This window comes from Myripristis murdjan, chromosome 14 (genome assembly GCF_902150065.1).
Source record: "Myripristis murdjan chromosome 14, fMyrMur1.1, whole genome shotgun sequence".
NCBI lineage: Eukaryota > Metazoa > Chordata > Actinopteri > Holocentriformes > Holocentridae > Myripristis > Myripristis murdjan.
The window spans coordinates 13,514,440-13,538,765 of NC_043993.1; the positions used below are offsets into that span (position 1 = coordinate 13,514,440).

At 40.3% G+C, this 24,326-nt stretch overlaps 1 protein-coding gene across 1 annotated transcript in view; it reads left to right on the top strand.

The window, feature by feature from the left end:
- The first annotated feature begins 3,694 nt into the window (after positions 1-3,694).
- Positions 3,695-24,326, top strand: part of stard13a (StAR related lipid transfer domain containing 13a) — a 62,531-nt gene continuing 41,899 nt past the window's right edge. Inside the window, exons 1-4 of the mRNA XM_030068620.1 lie at positions 3,695-4,680; positions 8,776-8,916; positions 13,355-13,534; positions 19,700-19,730. Of these exons, the coding sequence (XP_029924480.1) occupies positions 3,778-4,680; positions 8,776-8,916; positions 13,355-13,534; positions 19,700-19,730 (1,255 nt within the window). The 5' untranslated portion in view covers positions 3,695-3,777. The remainder of the gene's footprint in view (positions 4,681-8,775; positions 8,917-13,354; positions 13,535-19,699; positions 19,731-24,326) is intronic.

The following is a 24,326-nucleotide window of genomic DNA, read 5'->3' on the forward strand; positions in this document are numbered from 1 at the left end:
TTTAGGCAGTTGTGATCTTTCTTTCTAATTGGTTTATTGTGCATCTGTCCGTCTGTTTACCTCTCAAACTCCCTCTTCTCTTTTGCTGTCCTTGCAGTCCTTCTCCTCAGTCTGACCTGGTTATCTAGACTTTTCTGCAGCAGGAATGTTACAAATGGAGGAGCATGTTGCAGCAGGCTGGCGTAGCTTGTGGTGAAATATATGTTTGAGGTAAATTAATGTGCATCCATCATCACAGCCTCAATGTAGGACAGAGTAGAGCGGTGGGAGGTGAGGACGGGAGGTGTTGGAGGATACCGCAAATAACTTGAAATGCAATTAGGGAAGTTAATCAAGTCCCTTCAAGCAAAATAATTTGTGTGTGTGTGTGTGTGTAAGTAAATGATTACATTCACTCACGTTTCTGTGATGGAGTAGCTTACATATATATGTTTTTATATCTATTTAAGTACAGTTTTTTGAAGTATTGTAATTAGCTACATTTTAAATCACATCCATTACTAAGTACAAATGTTGTACTCTCTATAACCATCACCAAGTAGACCGTCATATATTACCAAATTGTTGAGCCTTTCAGAGTGACCAGTATGGTCAGTAATTACACATGACAAGAGTAATCTGGCTTTACTTTGTTGGTGAACTTTTTTTTTTTTTTTTTTTTTTTTTTTTTTTTGGGAATTTCCAAATATTTATTAAAAAAAAAAAAAAAAAAAAAATCTAGTTGTACTCTTGTCCTTTTTGATATGCAGTGCACAGAAAAGGTACATCTAGTAAAGTCCCCTGCTTCCACAAAGTAACTTTTACTGTGATTACATTGTAAATTAGCTATTTGTTTACAGTATAACTTGTAGTGAAATAACATAGCAGCAGCGTAACAATGCTTCTACTTGAGTAGCAATCGCTTGTTTTCTTTCCACTTGTGATAAGTGTCACTTTGACCCGCAGAGACAGGACTGTGTGTCAGGCAGTTTCCCTAACAGTCTCAAAGTGTCATCGGACTGGACTCTGCATGGTTATTTACCACTGATGTCTGCCTTGGGGAGAGGTGGTTTAAAAACACAAGATCAGAGAAAGCTAGAAATTCATGTGAGTACACCTTTGATTCTTGGAGAGCCAGCTTTTTTCACCAGGTCATGATTCAAGACTCCTTTATTGTCATTGTACCAGTACAATGAGCTTAACCTTGGAACAGTCTGTGTCAGATGGATCAGAAAACATGGAGAAAAAAACAAGAACCAAACCAAATCAAAGAGAAGTTGTGCAGCTGCATCATTATTGTGCATTAATGTTTGGATAAATGTGGAACTAAAAAGTATTACATTGATCTGATTGACAGGACTACAAAAAGAAAATATCAAAAGCATATCAGCAGCGTCTCAGCGAAAAAGTCCTTGTTAAACGCTTGTATTTCTGCCAGATCAGTGCAACTCTGTTTGACCAGGTCTCTTCCCTCTCAGATCTTGAGGGTCAAACAGGCCTCAACAGGCAGAGTCATCCTCAAGGTTAACATGCTAGAAGCAGGCTTTTACTCTTGACCAAAGACATTCCCTGCAAAACATGAAATTCTCTGTTTGCTTGCAAACTTGAGGAAATTCCTCACTCAATCGGCAGCCTTGCAAGGCTCCTAAGTCCTGTGTTGTTCAAGTGAGGCTCACAGACAGTCGCTGTTATTACTAAAAAGAAGAGTTTCATAGAGATTGAGGCATGATAAGGAGATGTTTAAAGCATTACCTCATATGCTGTTGAGGAATGTGCTTCACAGGTGAAAAACCCCTAGCCCCAAGCCATATTATATAGCATGAATGAATAGGAGGAATGAATAGGATAGGGGTTAATATGGGAAAAGGTGTGCCACAGACCCCAAGCCCTTTAATCAACGTCTTGTATGAGCAGCTGTTTTTTATTAATTAATGTCATCATTTTCACAAGACTACTTTCCTTCTCTCTTGATCCCTTATCTTTTACTCTCTCTTGCCCAGGCTCGTATGCACACACAAAATCACACTCACTAGCACACACAAACACTCTCCATACACACACACTAGCACACACAAACACTCTCCATACACACACACACACACACACACACACACACACACACACATATACACACACACCTGTCTGTGGAACTCCCTCTCTTGTGCTGAGGTAATGTAGGAGGGAAAAGCATTCCTCAACTCTTTCTTGTTTCTCCTCCCCTCGCAGCATTTTCATATCTTTGCTGAGGTAGATTCTCTTTCTCGCTCATCTGAGTCATACAGCGCGTCAGCACAGACGCTGCCTTTGCTGGATCTCGCTCTTATCTCTCCTGGTGAACAGGCTGCTGCGTTCGATGTGTGGAGCTGTCTGTTTAGGGATGACACAGCTTTTGTCCGAGGACTTGTGGTATGTCAGTGTTGAAATCTGTGTTTTTCCAGGTGCATCTCAAGGTTGCTCAAATGCTTTGTTCAAGCAGCAGTATATATTGTCACAGTTACAACTGTTCCCATTTTTACCTTTATGTTAAATTATTACTTATTTATTGTAATCAATTGTAAAGGTGCTGTCAAGTTACTGTGGAGTAGTATGTGCTTTTTTCCCAAAGAGAGCCAATATAGAATATTTAAAAATCTACAATTTATTCACAGACCTGCTGAAAGAATGCCTATATGTGCACTGTGGGGACAAATGACACTCTTATGGGACTGGATTTATATCTTATACAAATATGCATAGTCTGTGTTTCTGATGGGAAGTCCCTATGATTTTGACCACATTTTTAGACCTGTCATGTAACTCCTGATTTAAATGCAAAGCAAAACATCTTAGGCAAGGAAAGGGTGTGTTGGCTGCAGCCAAAAATATCTGCCAGGAAAAAACAATGTCTTTGAGCAAAATGCATTTGTCATGAAAACTGAAAGCTACTGCTAGACTAAGCTATGGTTGACTTTTACGTGGCCAGAGTATTTTTCTTTATACTAGGATGACTGTTCTGCTCTTATCTAATACTGTTATCACAGCATTTATCAAACTAGCTGAAAATCTATTGTTACTAAAACATAGTAAAGTCCCTTCACCATATCAGAAATGCATGCTTTTAAGATAAAATGTATATCCTTAAACAATTACCAAATATACAACAGCTTTTGTTTTGTTTTAAACTTTGATTATTTGATCTTTTAAAGTTTAATTGAATACCTGATATTCATCATATGTTGTCTAAAAAAGTTGGTCATTAAGGAGGTCATTGTAACATATGCAGTTTTGACAGTGATGCTAATAGAGTTAAGATTTTTACTGCAATAGATTGTGGAACCAGCCCACCAGGCCACCCCTAGCTGCCCTCAGGTCTATATGTTTAGAGAGAAAAATGATTGAATAGTCAAAGTGCAAAAATGAGCTTTTCTAAACATCAGCGTTATCTTTCTTGATTATGCGCACTGGTCTGCAAGCAGATCCAGACTTGAATCCCGACAGCACATAACTCTCCAGAGACAGATGGCAAATTATACAGGCATAAATTTGAGACAATGTGCACCCATGTGAACATCAATAAATCAACACAGTTTATGTTCCCTCTCTCTCTCTCTTTCTCCTCTCCTTGCTCTTTAATCTCAGGTGTCAAAGAAATTTCCTGGAACCTGCAATTGTGGGTCAAACTCAAACTATCATACACTGAGTAGCCACATTTTAGTGGCTATACCTGAAATGACAATTGAGTAAATGCTGGATTGCACAGTAAAAATGGCTCTGTTTAAGTGAGCCCAAAATCAAGGAATAAACAGTTGAGCAACAGTGATGCATGAAGGTCCAACAGCCGCTTTGCCCATCCAGCAGCACCCTCACCAACACGTTTGTCCCAAGGCTGTGTGTGTGCCTTTGGGTGGCCTACAGGGTGAAGTTCCCCCTATGGTTCAGAGCTCTGACACCCCACTGAGAGCCATGTCTGAGCCTGTTCCTTTGCTGCATTGTGCACCAGATCCAGTGGTGCTTCAGGCTCAGAGATGGACAGGGGAGGACCACAGTGAGCTCCAGAGGGAGAATAGCTCCCCCTGTGTCTCTGCTGAGCTGGACTCCAAGGAGAAGGGACCCTGTGGATCCACCCAGAGTTCAGAAGGAGCAGGTGTAGACATGGAGGTGTTGAACCGAGAGTCAGAGCCAGAGAATGTGAAGCATGGCCAAGCTGCATTACCTCAGGAACAAGAAGAAGGCTCAAGTCCAGATGATTATCTTTTCCACATGCCAACGCTTTTTCCTGCTGAGGCTAAAGATCCTGGTAACCATCTGCCAGTTTCTGTGGACACATCAGAGGATTGTTCTTTAGATCTGCTCAGAGTAGTAAGGCACAAGCCAAGTGCCATTGTGTTCGATGATTACGACCAGAGCAGTGACAATCACAGAAACCTTGTCGACGAGCGCACAGATGGTGAGGAGTCCTCAACCACTGCCGAAGAGAGTGAGGGTGACGGGGATGACGACAGGGAAGACGATGATGTTTTTCCTGACATGTTACAATATAAGGAATTCCTGGTCAGCCGTCGCCGTAGAAACTTGAGCAGGAACAGGAAGTGGTTGAGGAAGAGATCGGACGCCCTGCCCAGTAGCATTTCTGGCTGGCAAAACCCCACCAGTAAATGCAAACCTGGGAGCCCAGGTAGTGAGGGGGAGGAAGAGGATGCAGTGAAGAACAATGGCAAAGAGGTAAGAAAAACAAGAGCAGGAGAGAAATAATGAAGCTAGAGAGAACGTCTCTCAGTCTCCCCTGACTCAGAATCTTTTACATTTTATGTCAACTTACCAGAGAAATCACTTCAGTTGCTGTGTGACTGTGTTGCATTGCACTGTAGAACTTTTGTTACAGTAATCCATTTTTTTACCACTAGAGGGCAGCAATGTCAAATAGTATTGTGACTGACAGTATTCAATTCACATTAGTTTATAGACCTTCATATTTTTAATTGTGGTAACTTTTTGCCTCTGAGTAGATTTGAAGCTTTGTGAATTTGGTGTCCCATTACCAGATTAGGAGAAATATCATTGATTCTATTTTTGCTCTAGATAAAGTCTAATATCAGAAACATCCCATATGGAAATGTAATGTGTGTACATATAGGGGACTTCCATATATTGCTTATAAGTCAATATTAAATGCATGCATATGAAACATATTTTATTCTGGCACATTCTCATATCAATAAAAATCAGAAAGACTTTATTGACTACATGGACATACTGTATATACTACAAATAAATGTATCCTCCACAATTTCACCAGTCACCACTGTCATCTGTCATCACCATGTAGAGGATCACATACTGTTGGGGCTGGGCAATATGGACAATCAAACATCACAGTAGTTTTGACCCAGTACCTCGATATTGATATTGTGATGATAATGTATGGATGACATTTTGTTTACATAAGATATTTATACAATTAGATTTTTGATAAACAGTCATAACTAATGTGGATATGATGACCAAGCAAGAAGACGCAACTAACACAACAGCTAGAACAGTCTAATAAGTTAAAAAAAAAAAAAAATCACTCTTTTACTGTAATGGAGACTTTCCAGGAGAAGACGATCCAGACGATTTCTAGTTTTATATGATGATATTGATATAGAGTTGACATATTGCCCAGCCCTGCTTACTGTATGTGAACATATAAGGACAATGTTGTTTTCACATATGCACATATGAGTTACACATATATGGGCTACACCTACACAACCAGATTCAGAGGGGTGTATATGTTTGATTCATTTATGACTATATATGTAACATATGACAACATTTCACTGCTATAGGGACATATATGTTGATATATTAGATTTCCGTATGGGATTTGGAGTTGCATGGTGTACAAAAATTTGAAATATAGTGTTTTAATGTTTGGGAGAGGAAAAAAAATAGGAAAGAAAAAGAAAAGAAAAATATTTCTATATGTGTTCCGGAGTTGGGGCATAGAAATGAAAAGTAATCTTACACTCTCAATTTTGGCAGATACATCTTGAAATATAAATTCTCCCCATTTTTCCACTGGCCTGCACTGGCATCTCCAGCTCCCAGCATGCAGTGTGTCAGCGGGCGTCCGTGAGTGTGAGCGTGCCCCTGACCACGTTCTCACACCTGTCAGTGCAGCCCACAGCTCCTGGCACGTTCCCATAACGGTCCTCCCTGGCACGCCACGCACTGTTCTCCCCTCTTGGCCTGAAATGAAAGGATTTGTTTTCCCCGCTCGCCTTTTGTAACGTGGCTCTTAGAGATTGACCGAGCAGCTTTTAAAGTCACTTACTGACAGGCTTAGGCTAGTGCTCATTTGAATACCTGTTAACTCAAAGAGGCCCCTTGTGTGGCTCCACATTCCTGGAATATCTTGGCTTAGGCAGTTTCGTCACACTGCACAATGTGGGCAACAAGTTAGCAAAGCAAAATCATTTATGGAATTCAGGGTTCATGAACAGGTGGCAACCTGAATAATGCACAAAAAATCACTTGCTATCACCGTAATGCTATTAGTAACAAGCACTTCAAAGCGAGAGTTAGACACAAAAATAGGCTTGGAAAGGCAGCTTGAAGGGTGTCGCAGCTTACCTATATTTGTGTCCCATTCCATGCTTTGAAGTGCTTTTTTTTTTTTCAATTAAAGCATTTGTGATAGATTTTTTTCTTTTTCTTTTTTTTTTTGTGCATCATAGTTTTCCCAACTTGTAAACAGTGGTTTTGAAACTTAGGTCTGGGGACCACCTAGTGTCCTTGAGAGGGTTCAGGGGGTCCTCAGTGAAAGGAGGAATAGATTCATTTATATTGTTGCTAGTTTGATGATAGTTTAGCTATACCAACTTGTGTTATTGTCAAACCTGACAGTAAAAAAAAATCTTAGCAGTGATTCCTCTCAAATGGGGATATTGGTATCAGAATTAGAATCAGAAATACTTTTATATTTATTTATTTTTTTTTATTGTGCATGTATTTTGGGAACCGCAAACCTCTCCGAGTGGGAACCATCTTTTTCCAATAAAATGTATAGATTTTATTTTTTCACAGAAGGGACATTCTGTACTCTGTTGTTGTACGAATTAGTATGATTATGAGTGAGTTGAGGGGGAGACTGTGGCTTATCTGTGGTATTCTTGTCTGTCCTTTCATTTTGTTTTGTTTCATTTTGTTCAGTTTTGTTATGTTTAATTTTTTATGTGTTGGTTTGTGATGTCTCCTCTCCTCTCCTCTTCTCTCCTCTTCCAAAAAGCTGTAAAGCCACAGAGGGAGGTATGTAGTAGACCTTGGTTATAACAACTGAATAATGTCTTTGTTTCTGGCCCCTAAAAGACCTTTGACTCCAGAGTGGCAGAGGACAGCAACAGATGAAGCAGGTATTGCTGCGGCTATTTATACTGAGACGTATGTATCATGGTAATAGGTGTCTTAGCCTTTCCAAGATAACACAGGCCAATAATGAAATGGTCTTGTAGCTGAGCTAGAGCGTTGCATTAAGGGCTTTATCCTCTGTAAATACTTTGAAGTGGAAGAGAAGACTATTAATATTTAATGAACTTTGAGTGCATTCTACTGTGAATATGAGTGTGTGCAAATGTGTGTGTGTGTGTGTGTGTGTGTGTGTGTGTTCATGTCTACAGTCACTCAAGCCACTGAAAAGCCCCCACTCCTTGTGTTCTGTCTCCGTGGCTCTGTCCCCCATACTGAGGGTAAAAATAGCACCCAGTGCACATAGACGGCCCTCTGTGTTCCTGTGTGTAGGAATCTGGAGATGTGGGGGCTGTAACACACAGGAAATGACTTTACTGCCAAGCCGTTAATGCAGATATTTTTTAAAATGGTCAACATGATGGGGTTTGGGAATGGGAGTGGATAGAAGGGTGTGTGTGTGTATGTGTGTGTATGTGTGTGTGTGGGAGGTAGGCATTTTTGTGTGTATGCATGCATGTGTGTTTGTGTGTGTGTGTGTGTGTGTGTGTGTGTGTGAGATTGAGTGAGGGGGCTGTTTTTGGACCTCCAGCTCCTCAATGGGGCCCTATGTGCTGCTATCAGCCTCTGGGACTCTGGGATTGGCAGTCCAGCCCAGAAACAAAGCAGTTTGTTCATTTCCTGGAAAAGCCAATGAACAAGTGTCTCACTCAGAGTCCATGACCAATGGGTGGAGAAGGAGAGAGAGCGTTTATGTGTAGAGCTGGGTTGTATAGTACTGGCATGACGAGACATTTACATCACCTACCTTGGCTGCACTTCCATTTTTATATCTCATAACGGCAGCTGTTTCGTCACTATCAGTTGGTGTTATCTTAATTTGTGGCTTTGAAGTTGCTATTGCCACTTTCTGCTTGAATGTCTCTCTCTGTCCTTTTTTTTTGCTCTTAGCATGTTTCTCTCTTCCTTGCTTTCTCTCCATCAAAGGCTTCTCTCTTCCTCGCTCTACAATAATCCCATTGAGAGGGTGTCACCTCCTCCTCAGAGCGGGGTACACTGTGTACCCCTGGTCAGGCTAAACAGCTCATCTGCAAGGGGCCTGAGGCAATGTGAAGGAAACAGAGAGGGTGGAGTTGGTGGATGTGGAAGAGAGGTAGGGCGAGGGAGGGAGCGAGGGAGGGGGTGTCTTAAAACCATATAGAGATTCTAAGTGTTGTAGTCTCTCGGGTTAACACCGAGCCACATGCTGCAGATTTCTCTGTGAGTGAAACAAGGTAAAGTATGCGGTGGAGTCAAGGCCTCGGTGCTTGCTCCAGGTCTAACCTGGCATCTTCACCTGTCTGTGTTATGTGTGCGTTGACCCCACAGGTTCGAGGCGTTGCATGTGACTCAATCACCCAGCTGATGAGGAAGCTGGACCAGCTCAACCAGGACGTCCAGGAAGTCCACAGCACTAGCTCCTCCCACTCAGACACGGCCAGTGCTGACCAGGAGCAAAAGACCACAACGGTAAGTCAAGTGAACTTTGTCTTTTTGGTACACAAAGTTGCATTTTCCATGTACACTTTCTTTGATATGCAGTACAGTGATCCAACTATATGGCTTTCAACCTTGCCATCCTGAGGGAAACTGTTTTGCAGCCAGGCATTGAAAACAAAGTCATAAAGCACAAACAAGTATTCATACACAAGATCACATAAAAACATAAGAGGATCATGAATATCAATGTAAGTGGAGCTAAAAGAGCTAAAAATGGGTTTAAACAAAATGCAGATGCCTGTAGTAGCTAAACTTTAAAAAACACAGTATTTTAGCACTTAGCACTCAGGCATGAGTTTGCTGTGTGTACAAAAGTGCTTGACAGAATGTGCAATTAGGTTAGATTAAATTTTTGGGCAAAGTGCCGCTTGGCAAATTTTCCGTCCACTACGAGTGATAAATAAACGGCTTGAAGTAAAAGAGATCTGTATTGTTTGCTGATGAATACAGCAAACAATACAGTCTTAACAAACCAAAACCAATATCAATATCTAATAGTAAATACTTACATAAGATAAAAAATGCCTCACTGGGAACCATAGGAGGATAACCTCCTAAGTCTCAAACAGGAAAAAAACAGCTTTAAGGAGCTTCAGATTGTCCACTGAGTTACTTCTAGGCCATCCCAGATCACTGTGATGCCAAATACACAGCAATTACAGCAAAACAGTGCACATAGTGCTAATAGTGCACTATTATCTCCAAGTAAATCAGCCTGTCAGAAGTTAAGAGGAGTGGTGTGATATGAGCACTGATATGAGTGCAAGAGTTTTAAAATAGCCCAAGGGTGTGTATGTCTGATATGTTGTACATGTTATTACATAAATGATGGTGTCAACTTTGAATTCAAATGGAAAGAAGGATCACAGCACACACTTGTAAAGTTTCCATTAGTCTGCAGTTAAGTGTTATACCAAAGTGAAACATCTAGAGTTCATTTTTTAAACAAGGCTCACAGTTTATGTAAGTAATACAGAACATCAGAGGCCACACACACATTGCCACTAAGTCATACAGCATACCACACACACATCTGACAGAGAGCCTACTCAGGGGAATGTGTTGCCATGCTTGCAGTCTCTCCCCCTATTTAAAATGGGGCAGATTAATTAAGAATAATAGTTTGGCTGGTGTCCAAGCCTGTTGTTTTTCCACCATTAAAGCTTTTTATAAATCGGGTTGTTTGTGCCTCGTCTGGCATCCAGCTGGAAACAGGATTAATCCTTCAGAAACCACAGATTGTAAGAGCCCAGCTCATTCCAGCTCACTGTTACTTCATCATTAAAGATTTATTCAACATGTACTGTACATCATGTAGAACTGTATATGATAGGTATGTAAAGGGACCTTTGAGACATGCCTGTGATAAAGGGCTATAAAAATAAACATGACCCGACTTGACTTGACTCAATAAAATATTTGGAAGCCGAGCACAGTCAAGTGGATGGCTTCTGTGCTCTCCTCTCACAGGGTTTTCCAGCTGCCTCATTACGTTTACCAAAGTGCAAATCTGGTAACCTCAAATAGCTCTTAAACCAACAGCACAGAGCTTTAGGAATTCTTATAAAAAACCTTATTTAATTAGGCTGAATCTTAATCAAATGTCTGCCTGGCAAGCCAGCAAAAAGCAGGAAAACAGATATTCTTAGCATTATGTCTCAAATTATATCTATATATCTATATATCTATATCTATATATCTATATATATCTATATATCTATATACATCTATATATCTATATAGATATATATATCTATATCGATATAGATATATAGATATAGATAGATATAGATATAGATATCTATATATATCTATATATCTATATCTATATATATAGATATATAGATATATAGATATAGATATAGATATAACATTGAAGTGAAGAGTACACTGCTATGAGGGTGGATTTTTTGCAACCACACTCCAAGGTAAATATATCTCTTTCATCTAAACTGATAATTTTGTCTCATATGCAGTCCTGTTTTTCTTAAAACAAGAAAAAAATCTGACCGTGGGAAGAATTAAACCCATTTGTTTCCAATGCAGTGTCACCTTTTCCAGGAACGTTCCTGCTAATGAGTATGAATATGTCAAAACAAGGCAGAAAATGCCAGATCAGCCCAATGAAAATCGCCCTTGATTCTATTTTTTTTTTTTCACTTTCTTTAAGAAAAACTATATTTTAAGACTCAATATGAGACAAATGACTTGTTAAGGTTGAGATTTTTGCAGTTTTTCTATCTCGAAGTATTGTAGATTATGTCTAGTGTAACAAACATTATCGGACTGAAGCCTATGACAAACACAAAGTTAAAGTGGTTTCATAATTGAAATTCATCTGAAATATCTTCAAGCCATTCAGTGTTGCCAAGTCTTTGTCCTTTGTGCCATTATAACAATCACCAACAGTATCATAGCAAGGCCTTAATATAGAAATACCAGGAAATTAACCATCTTCACCACAAAACAATTTTCTGATTATGTTTCCATCCACCCCTTTCCCATCCTTCACTCACTATCCTGTAATCAGAAAATATCTTTTCGCTGTCTAGCTCCCTTCTCTTCATTCTGCTGATGACATTAACGGAAGCTGAGTTCCTCAATTCTTGCATTTAGAAAGGAGGGTTTTTCTTTTCCTTTTTTTTTTTTTTTTTCAAGGAATGCCAGTTTTTTATGGACTTTTGGACTTTCCAGTGAAGGAATTTACTCCCATCAAATTCCTATTAGTTTAACAAGGAATAATGGAACTCTCAAGCCAAGAGAAGTACTGTGAACTTTTCCTCAGTCCATTTGTATGTGAAAAAATTTGAACAAAATCGGTTCAGTTAATAGTAACATAGGTGCAAACATATTTACCCCAAATAAACCACTCTGTTACTGAAACTTTTAAAGTCTACCCACACAAATTTGGTGTAAATGTGGTGATTTTCTGTTTGTAGTGTATTCTGTTTGGAGGGTGGTGCACTTGATTCCTCTAACTGAGTGTGACTGTGCTGTTAGAAAAGCAGCTGCAGCATCAAGCCAATTCTGTGATGGATAGTGTCTACTGGAATTTTCTACACAGATGAGCATTGTACATTGCGATGAAGGGAAAATGTGTGTCTCTATTCAAACATATATATATATATATATATGTATATATATATATATATATATATATGTGGACATGACATTCAGTGAAATGAATGCCATTCCTCCCTTATTTACACTGAATGACACATTGCATCATAGGGAATGCACCGGCCCAGTGTCGGGTGGGAGGGGAGAGCGGGAAGCGCAGCAGCGGTCTTCCCAGTGAAGCGGGTGCAGTCAGTGGTTGAGTCACGAGGTCAAACAGAAATGGACTTTCCACTGGTGTCACTGAGGAGAGAGGAGGAGGGGAAGGGATGGACTAGTAAAAAAAAGCACATTTATCACAGCGAAAGCACATTAACAGCAGAATCTTAAATCTCTAGACTCAAAATCACTGCTGCCAACTCCACAGAAAAACCACAGCAGAGATAGTGCATGAAGAACAGCTGCAACAGACAGGTGAAGTGGAAAGAGGCACTGGGGTAAGAGACAGAAAGACTGGAGCAAAATTATAATACACAGATACGTAGAGATAGATAGATAGATAGATAGATAGATAGATAGATAGACACTTACATAATAGACTGATATTAAAGTCGTAGCAATTTATCATCTGTAAATCATTACTGCATTTACTCTGCCTTCATACTGGCCTTTACACTACACATTTTAAATTGCTTGCCACTGGATTGGATTTTAGATTGGAAAATAAGCGCAATAAGTTAGCATAGCACAAAGCAGAGTTCAAGCTGTCAAGAGTTTCTTACAGTGGTAGATGTTGGAACAGGCAAAAGGCCAGTGGTAAAAAAATAATTTTCAGCATGTTTATCTTCTTCAGTAGGGGAGAGAATCTTTGGCTGACATAGATTTTGTTTGATTCACTAGTTGGTGATTTGATTGAAGAGCGATTTTTCTTTTTTGGAACGACTTTGACTCAAGTTTGTAAATCAGCATTCAAGTCAACAATTTGATTCAGCGCAAAAGTTCTGCAAATGTTTCCATCTGCTAAATAGATGCAGGCAATAATGTAGGACTATCATTTGAAATGTGAAAAAAAATCAGACACTATAGTTACTTAAACATTTATTTTAAAAGAGAATTGACAAAAAAGTTACAATTCATAGTATTTTGTTAGATTACCAAACTATTGGATCCAATATATGTAGCACCACTGAAGTTGCACCACAGACGATGCTTATCTCATTGTTTGGCTTGTGTCAGGCCACCTTTGTAATTCATGGTTTGTTCCACTGTCAGTCAGAAGTGTGTGCATGCTGTGGTTAGATGAAACAGCTTTTCTTTGCCCCATCTGACTGCTGTGTCTCTGTGCTGTCAGGCTGCTCTTCCTGCGGGCAGGATGGCAGGCCGAGCCCCGAGCCTGGATCAGGGAACTTCCAGAGCTCCAGATAGACCTGAGCCGCTGACTAGACACCGCTCCCGCCCGCTGACCCGCAGCAGACCCCTGACCCGCTCCTCCCTCTCTTCCCCAGCTCACCTCCATGCTCGACGGGCAAGGGTGAGAGAGATTTTATGCCTGCGAAATGTGTGTATATGTGTTTATCTGTGAGTGTTTCTGTCGTTGCAATGAAAGGGAGTCAGTCACAGCTTTGAATTGGGAATCTTATGCCTGTCTGCCCTGAGCTTTATGGTGGTAACTTTAATTGTAAAGTGGCACAGCCAGCTTAACTAGTGAGATCGCTTTTGTTTGACTTGCAAAACCATCTGGCCATGCTCCAACCTAAGCAATACTGGAAGCCACCAAATGGCCAGACCAATCAGCCTCCTCTGAAGAACTCCAGGGGTGGTTTAGGTGATCAGTGATCAGTCAGAAACTATTCTACATTTCAGTTAATTTTTATTATACAGGAAAAGGTTAAACAATAACACCGCACATGTCAAAATGTGTTGTAATTAAAGCTGACCTGACTCAGTTAAAAACTGTTTTGCAGCAGGATCCTGTTCTGCAGCATATACATGACAAAGTTACAAAACAAAACAAAAAAAATCACAAAAACAGAAACAGACACAGCAGGATGTTTTTCTGATTGAATAAGTTGGCTTCTGATAGACAGATGCTCGATCCATCATCTGCTACGCATTTTTGCAAACAGCCATTGCCGCCACGCCTATTCCGAATGGTTTAAAATCCAGCCATGCCCAGAGTGCAGCTGTGCGAGGCTAGTTTAATTGTATATCTGAAGTGATTTTGTGATGAGCCTCACAGCCAAAAGTGTGTAAGTGTGTGTGTGATGTTACTTTATGCTTACCAGTCAGAATACTGATGATGGGAGGCCTGCCTTTTCAGCACTTTACCATCAAGTTAATAGAGCTCTCTTTTGTGTATAAGAAGACAGGCAAAAAATGTGTGTGTATATAGCACATGATCCAGCCAACAAAAAAAAAAAAAAAAAAAATCTCTCTGCCCTGAACTTTAAATGAAACTTTGCCACAATCTACTGGAGCCTTTCCCATTGGATACCCACTGTGGCTCAAAGAGTTGGGTTATAACATCTGGTTACTTGGTGCTGTAGTGTGTTTTTACTAATGTCATAATCATTTTGATACAGTATGCATGCTGATTTGGAGTCAAACAACATCAAGCACTTTGCAGCTGACCATGCAGATTATTGTAGATCAGGCAGCTTCAGAGGCAACTTCGATTTATCTAAGTTAATCAGTTACACTTCTGAGGGAATGCTTTAGTGTCTGCCAAGCTTGATATGTTAGATCTTCTGAATCAAACCTCAAGGCACAAACAGATTGTGTGCCGTATAATTGTGGTCAGTGAGTTGGTGTTTTGGGACAGACGTTGCTGATCCAAAATGGTTGCGATTGAATGCTCTTTTATTTTTACTCGATTATAGCTACTCTGTCTGTGCAGCCTCATTGTCCTTTCTTACCATCTTTGCCCTGCCTTTGTGTACTTTACATCTTATGGAGGGCATTTTTTACCCAAAGCTCCTTACAGGAATATAAGTCCCTCTCTTTCCTCTCCTTCTTTTTTTAAAACTCTATTTGCTGACTCTCCAGTTTCTCTCTCTCTTTGTATGCAGCTTTCTTCTAGCCTCTCCCTCCCCCTCTATTACCCCCCTCTCTGGGCCTACATCCAGTGTACATGCACCCCACTGTTGTGCAAATAAGGTGAGGGTGAAGGCTCACACAGCTCTGCTCCATCCAAGAGTAGACAAGGTCACCATGCTCTCTGTCAGCACTGTGGCAGATGACAAATATTACTGTTCAACAGCTACACCTGTCAGTCAGATAGAGGCAGATACAGGGGAAGAAAAGCAGGGAAGCAACATCGATATAGGGTATTAGGTTTGGTTGACAGGTGCACACTCCAATCAGAGAGGGCCATTATTCTTCTAACTTTCTAAGGCTAGTTAGTGTTGAAGGAAAATTCGAGCCGAATACACATCAAAACTAAAACCTTGGATTGGTGATTTACATTGTGTTTCTGGTGCCGTTTTGTTGTTTGTATTTTTTTTTATTCTGCAGCTAAGTAGCCAAACTTGAATCCACTGACATCACACAGAGATATTCTCAGCACAACTATAATGGCTTTTAATTGAAAAACAAAAAATCATTAATCATTAGCTGTCAGGTGTCAGTGTCAACCCTGAAAAATAAATGAGCAAGGGGTTTTCACTGATTGGTTAAACAAACATACAGCAAGACATCCAGCACAGAAGCAGGAGAGCACACTTCCTGATCCCTTCAAGCTCCATAATGTCTTTAGCTGCTCTGTATATGCATTGCATTTGGTGATTTTTCCCAACAGGATTATGTTATTACACCCTGAAACAGCAATAACAAAAAAGGCACCAGACATGCAATAGAAATGACCAATCAATTTTTAAATAGTGTTTATGTTTTTAGGGTGGATTTTTCCTTTAACAACATGATAATAACGCTTTTTGGCCTACCGATATTCACCTAATTATTCATGTTACTGAAGTTGGGAAGGGAACCTTATTTCTGCTTCTTCCAGTAGATCCTGTCTTAGACTTTTGGTTGCAAGTCAAATTTTAGGACTATAGGCAAGGATCAGAGCAAGGACTGACTTGTGAATCGAGTGTTTTGCCTGGTGGCTCTGCTCTCTCTTTGCTCCCACACAGCACCTGCATTACAGTAACCACTATGCCTAAACAGTCAATCTCACAATCCCTCTTAGCTCCACTTGTGAATAAGGCCTTAAGATACCTGAAATTCTCCGTTTGGTAAAGTTGCTCACTCCTCACCTGAATGTGACTTAGATTTGTTTTTACTGATATTCATCCCAGGGCAATTACAGCAATAATACAGCAATACAGTACGCATTGATCACGGTCTGATGAAGGTAAAGGACATCATCATCATCTGCAAGTAAGAGAGATGCTGCACTTGTCTCCCAAACCTCAACACTCTCCAGACCTCAGCTGTGTCTTGATATCCTGTCCATTTCTTTCACAAACAGAGCACGGGCTCTAACACAGTTAGAAACATTTCCAAGGCTCATAATTCCTGTCATCTGTCTCCCTTATGTATTCTGTTTTGAAAGCTTCCAGACTGACAGTCATTTCACTCAGAAGAAAACAAAAAAAATAGGAGAGTTTGCTTGTTAGGGTTGGTCAAAAGAGCACATGGTTTTATGGTTGACAGAGTGTGTACCACTTAACACGGAAGACTGCAACTCAAGATTACCCTGGCTTTATTTTTGTTTGCAGGCTTTCTCTCTTTTTTTTTTGTTTGTTTTAGCTCTTGTCTCAACTCACTATATCTAACCAAAAAGAAAAAAAAAAAAAACCTGGCAGAAGAATATTCTTGAGGAGACAGGGGAAGCTGCTTGCTCTCTGGTTGTGCTGTCTACTTCTACATTCATTGACTGTACAGCTCTACATGGTGCCTTCCACCAGCTTTTATTTCTGTTTCTGGTAGGAAATGCAGTCAATCCTTTTTTAGGAGTTTTTGTTATTTAAGTAATTTACCTCATTTTGGAACAAAACTTATTAAAGTTATTAAAGTCAGCCTGTTACAGTAAAATTGGGACAGTTCCAGCTCTGGGTGAACAAAGCAGACTAGAGGTCAAAAGGTCACTGAGGTGACCAGGTCTCTTTGCCCCCTGACCACTAACTCATTCCTAATCAGCTCCCAAATTACATGCTTTGATGGTATGCACATTCACTTGACAGTAACAGATAGACACTAAGCGTTAGTAGAGTCAAACCATATTCATATTGTCTGCAAATAACAGCAATAGCCAAACACAGAATTAGAATCACATTTTATTTTCCTAGTACAATATGTACAGGCAGTTGCTGCATATTGCTGAATTTGTTGCAGGTGCATATTGACTTTTGTACTGGCACAGAAAGTACAGGGACAACAAGATGTTGCATTCAGTGCCTGGGGATAGTGCAAGACATGCTGTAAAAGATGGACTACACATATTTCTTCATACATATGTTAAGCATCAAGTCAGTGTGTGCATTGAGAATGGAGAGGAATCACACAGTGTGTAGCTCGGCTCAGCAAACTGTGTTATTGGAGCAAGAGCAAGAGTGATAGACTGATGTGTCAAGGGTGTTGGAAGTCAAGGGGTTTTCAGAAGGAATGTGTATGTATCTGTGTGTGTGTGTGTGTGTGTGTGTGTGTGTGTGTGTGTGTGTGTGTGTGTGTAGGTACGTAGGTAGAGAGCACAAGGGGCCGTGGGATCAGACTGATGCTGAGGAGTGGGTTTATTTTCCCCTAACCGTGACTGATAAAGTACAGCTGTCCAAACTGACATGGACACACATGAATGCTGCGTGTGCGCACACATACACACACACACACACACACACACAGACACACACACACACACACACACACACACACACAAACAAATACATACTGTTCTGCCTCTCAGCTCCAAATTTAGAGCACATTTTTCTTCAAACCTATTTGTAGAGTACATTGGAGGTTAAGGATGGAATGGATTGGAGGATGTTTCAAAGTAAATTTCGAATAAATTGTTTATTAAATTTGCTAAATACAAGTGGAAGCAATTAACACCCTGCACACACAATAAACCCACTGCCCCGACACACAGCAAAAGGCATAAGGCATAATAATAAACTGTAATGATCATTAAACAGCATTCTCGATCCATGACTTGCAGTGATGTCACTATTCTGTTGACATCTGACACTCAAATGGACTCCCAGAGAGTCCATTTGAGTGTATATTGAGTCTGTAACATTTTTTTGGGAAGTCAAGTTTTGATGACAAAACTCTGATTTCACTTTAAGTAATCAATGGTCTTCGAGTATCAATATTGCTTTCCTTGTCCAGCTACACAACTCTAGTCAGCAGTTTTATATCAGTTCATCTCTCTAAGTCACTATACTGTTATAGATCGGTCACCGTCATTGCTACTCGGTGCCTTTAAAGATCTGTGCACCCGTCTGTATGCCTTAATTAATTATCATAATTCCAAATTTAATATCCCACTCTCATATTTGTTTTACTTGGATTTAAAGGTTAAGAGTTTCTTCATGTATTGAGTTAAGTATATGACCCTCTAAGGCTGATGATGAATGGGAAATGAGCTAATTTTCTCCAGCTTTTAAAAAGTTGACCTTTTTTTTGGACATCCTGGGTTTTCCTATGACAGTGGCATTATTCAGAATAAGTGCCTGTGCAAGGACGGTATTTCACATATTGATTAGGAAATAAAACTGGACTGTATATGGTTTCCTTGCTCTTATCAGAATGTAGTCTTTCTACTTGTCAGGATTCTGGGATTGTTTAGTTGTGCGTGTGTGTGTGTGTGTGTGTGTGTGTGTGTGTGTGTGTGACTGTAGCCTATGTCCTCCTCATGAGCAGACTCTAAGCTTCAATTTCCTGTATAAATATTCCAGCAACTGAATATCTGAGTCATGCGTTGTTGATGGTGGATCATATGACAATAACATGGATGAGTGTCTTCTAATGCATTTCAGTTAAAAAAAAAATTAAAAATTAAAAAACTTTACTTGAACTCACTGACTTCCCATACTCTTTTTTCTTCTACCTTTATCTACATCAGGTATAATCCTCAATTTTGATTACCAGTTCTCGGTCCTCTTTGTCTCTCCACACTGTTAGAGTCTCAAGAGAGAGCAGAAACACACACACACACACACACACACACACTACTGATTGTGGGTCAGAGGCAGACTTCGATATCCTCTCCAATTTCCTCTAATTCAATAGTGTCATTTATTATTATTTATATGCTTGCCCTGCAGGGACTGAATTCTCATTCAACAGGACGACATGACACAATTAAATATTCCTCATGTTGGATATTTTCCCTCATTATCACAGAAACTCCCAGGTTAATATTTAGACAAATAAACTGCTGGAGCTTGGTGGGTTTTAGTAGGATCCTGTGGTATAAACACTCAGGAAATGTGTTTTCTCTTTGTTGAAATGTTTGTGAAGGAGGCTTTGAAATATGGGTCAGCTGAGCTACTGCTGTTTGACCAGAAGAGCTTGAGTTGGGGAAACTGAGTCATTCGGCTCGGCTAATATTACGTTTACATTCTCACAGCCTTGGGAAAGTTCATGTGAATCCATTAGCTATCTGTTTGTTATCTGAAAACTTTTTTTTCCCCCACTCAGTTGTGGTAGTACTCACCGTGTATCCCTTTCTGTCTACCTCTCTTTTTCTTGTCAGGTTGCAGCAAGAATGACGAGTGGATCGGCAGGTAAGATGACCCTAAAGTGTGAGTGTTTGTGTTTGTGTGTGCTTCACTGTCCGCTGGGATAAAACAGGACTTCTGGGAATGTCTCCCACAGGATTTCAAACCACAATGTCAAACCTCAGCCACCCAGAAGCAATGATATAACAGCCATGCTCATTTGCACACACACACACACACACACACACACACACATATTTGGGTGTGTGAATATGCATATTAAGGAATGCAGGCACAAAATATACAAACACCCAATGCTTTGAAGTTCTGGATTGGTGGGATTTTGTGTTGTGATAACCCAGAAGCTCGAATGTTAGCGCACCAAAATAAAAACAGACCAGGATTAGGAAGCCTTATAATTGAAAGTATCTGTTTCCATTAAACGGACATTAATAGCATTTTTTCCCTTAAGGGTTGACAGAATTTATGAATCAGCCTGCTTCCAGTGTAATCCTCTCCCTGTGGGACTCGAGTTCCCATAGGAGACAAGCTGGAGAGACTGTATGATTAATGGGTCCCACTCCTGACCCCTGTCCATATCTCTTGTCCTCGGAGTGTGTCCCCTTTGATTGGCAGGCACAGGCGTCATGGCGACGGCGGTAAGCGCAACCCAGCGTGATGCCTTGACGACAGGGTGCCCCTCACCATGTTGTGGGATTGTTTATTTTTGTGTATATGTGCGTGTGCATCTGGAGCGGGGGTTTGGATAGCTCTGCATATGTGTGTTTATGCGTGCATCCATGTGTGTGTGTGTGTGTGTGTGTGTGTGTGTGTGTACATGTTTGACAAGTTGGGGTGTCTCCAGCATGGCAACACCACCAACCAGGGTCGCATTACTGTCACTGATAGTCCACGTAGGAGAGGTGCAGTGTGGGTAATGAGGCCCTAGAGGCTGCAGGGAGGTCAACCTCGCATGACAAGAGTGCATGTGAGAACAAAAGAGAGAAACATTTCATTTACACATTCAAGCTCAACAGTGCTGCTGAGGGACGAGTGTGTTTAGGGTTCATTGTTTGGGCTGTAATGCTTCAGGTTTGTTTTCTCACTTGAACATGTTTGTTTTCTCTTCTGATACGAGGAAACACACTGGCCCTTGACAGAAATCCTGTCTAATCAATCAGTGTTTTGTCGGCCTGTGTGGTCTGCGTAGTAACTCCAAAGGGATCCGATATGATATGGACATATCTTGCCTCACATAGCTGGCATTCACGCCGCTCTCTGCTAGATAGAGAGGGAATTCCAGAGAAGGCCAGCGTTATTGGCACCGGTGATACTTGTGTTCCCCGCTGGCAGTCTGCTGATCTGCCTGTAGTGTTTTGAAAGTCACATAACTTCAATGTAGTTTTGTTTGATTTAAGCTTTTTGGTTGAATATTTGTAGGTGCGTCTCTGTTTCAGTGAAAACACAGTGCATGCCCCAACAGTATGTGGTTTAAATCAAATCTGCCCTCAAGCAGCTGAGTTAAATGGTATAATCCCTGCAAATATGAGAGGATTTATTTTCAATACATTTTCTCTGGAGAATTAATATGCAATAACAGAGGAGCATTTTTTGTAGACGATTAAGCGCTTCAGTCTGCATTGATGTCAAATTTAATGTCATTTCAGTGCTAGATTCCAGTGCTTGATCTTTTGTCTTCACAGTAGCTTTGCTGTCTTTAGTTGAACTTTAAAACCGAGATGTAGGCATCTAAGCCCTATTCTAAATTCTAAACTTCAATTAAGGATTAAAATGAGGGAATTTGGCATGTTTTATATCTCTGGTGTCCACAGTGGGATGTGTCACCATTTGTAACTGGGCCTTTATTTTATCTACGAGTAATGTGTAATACAATACTCGTTACCTTTTATGCGTTACTCAGCAACACCGCCTGAGATGTATTGTCACATACATTTCAGTTTACAATATGACGTTAAACCTTACATATGCCCACATATCAGGACAAATCCACATCGTAATATGAAGGACATACACAAGAGATTCCTTTTATGGTCTTAATAAGCTAATCGTTATTAATCATTCATCATTAATAATCATGGTCTTAGTAATCGCACAAAGCCGACAGCAAAGCCGGTGAAAACCAGCCCGTTTGATGTTGTGTTCACAGCAGTGGATAGCTGTTTCTGGCCTGGGCACAGTTTGCACTTTACCGTCACATTCTTCTCCTTTCGTGCAACAAATTCAAAGTAATGTGCGTATCTCCACGCCTCAAAAGTTGTACACTGCTCTGCCATTTTGTCCTATCTCCCGCACGAACTCTAGTCAAAGTGAGGTGATGACTCATGAGAGGTCAGGCGCCTGTTCTGCAAGCATGCATTAAGACATGTTAGATTTTTTTTTTATCTGCCCACCATGCAGATAATTGAAGAACTTATGTAATGCAAGTAATGCCACAATTGTTTGAGTCAACATAACAAAACTGACAAAGGGATTTATACTTGAGCCCGAGTGATACTGTTTGAAGACAGAATGGCGTATAGAACTGACTGTTTTATCAGCACAGAGATCCAAGACTGTATCATTTTAATAATGACTTTAAGCATGTTGTCAGCAGTTGTGGCAGGAGGTTTGTAGAGAAACATTAGTAACTGTCTGTTTTAACCTCACTGACCTCCTACCAGACAGTCTGGATGCACAAGCTCATGTTTATTGAAAAAAAAAACATTTATTTATTCATAAATCATATAGCTGAGAATATTTTACCTTTTGAAATCCTTTTTGTGTGGAGGCAGGTCAGTAGAATTGCATTTATAAATCATACCCATGCCCAGCCACACAGGGCTACATGTTACACTCCTGAATTTTACAAGAAGAGAGGGTGCTGTGGAAGGAGAGTGAGAAGTGAAGACATTCAAAAGACATAAGAGAGGCTAAGAGGCTAAAAATGAGATCAAGATGAAGGATGTATTTGTAACGAGCACGCCGAGAAAGAGCTATAACAAAGATCCCGCAAACAATATATTAATGGCTTAGAAGATTTCTGTACATGTTTGTTCAAATCAGTTAAAGACAATTAAAGTTTACAGACATTCAAACTGGTAGCCTGCTGTGTTGAGACAAGCCCCAGCCATCTCCACCTCAGTACATGGTGGTTTTACTGGAAGCCTCACTGGACACAACTGAAACCAGGGCCATGGGGCTGACAAAACACATGACTCACCTGACAAACGCAGCTCTGCAGTGTTCATAACAAGAACTACTTATTACTGTAGTGCTATAGTGTTTCCTTGGCAGCAAATGAGATATAATTCTAGCACAATCTTCATGAATTTTTGATGTGCAGCATGCAAATATACTGAAATAGGCTGCCTGTCTGGTTTTCAAACACAAAATACATGCACACACACAGAAAGTTTGGGATGCCTAGATGCCTAAAGGTACACTCTGTAAAACTGAACTGAGGTGAGGAGCATTTAGACTCGTGGAATAAGCACAATATTTGGAGGTTGAATTGACATGGTTCTCATTGTCGGCTCGCTAACAAGTCGTGCTCAAGTTTTTTTTTTTTTTTTTTTTTTTGTCAGTTGAGTCTACATGGCCCTTACCTCAATCAGCCCTATATTGTGCACCATACACCTTTTAACTAGTGAAAATGGAGCTCTAGTGGCTGCCAGTGAGTATGCCAGCTCCAAAAAACGACCCAGCCCCAAGAACATTGTTTTAATCGCTGCAGCAATTTGATGTTGTAATGGTTTGTAGTGTCATATCAATCAAAGTATGACTGCTAATATCCACAGAGGCAAAGTTGGAGTGAGAAAAGGGGTAAGGCACAGTGGCTGACGCAAAACCACTCAGAAGTCATTCAAACACATACCCTCGTTTGCAATTAAAAAAGCGCGATTGTCACCTAAAGCAACTAATTTGCATCCCTGAATATCTACAGCAAAGTATCTGAGTATGTTTCATCAGCACACTGCACAGTATTGCAGAAATTTGTACATCTCTCTTGTCTCCTCAGTCGGGCTACAGTGCAAGTAAAAATTCACAAACTGTCACAGTAGCTGCGGGACAAGAAATGAAAAGAAACGGTCATATTTTATGTGCAGTGTACTTCACTAAAAAGGCCACAAAAATATAAAGGGAAGGTGATTTATGATGCCCATTAAGTTTTTATGGTCCTGACACATTGTTTCAGGCTGTATCTCTTTACTCTCTGCAGTCATTGTGGTGTTCTTGGTTTTGTTATGGGAATACAATTGTCCAGTCCTTAGATCCCATCAGATAGTTGGGAAAGGGATGGAGAGAGAAGACAAAACACTCAATACTTTCTGGTAAAAAAATATGTAATTTTAAGACCTTTGCCGGTTGAGCCTTTGTTGTAGTTACGTATTGACAGCTTGAGTGTAACGTTGTGGATGTAATTTTTCCCATTGCTCTTAAACCTCCTTTTATCTAAACAAGCTGGACGTGCGCACTTCTACTGCTCCTGTAAAAATTACTACTCAAAACATTTAAGACGAGTGTTGCTACTGCAGAATAGCTGAAGTGTAGCAAATGACCTTGGCATGAACCAAATCCCCAGTGACACACATTCTGTACATTTTCACTCCCACTGCCGGATTATAAAAACCATATAATCCGTCAGAATTTTCATGTTATTGG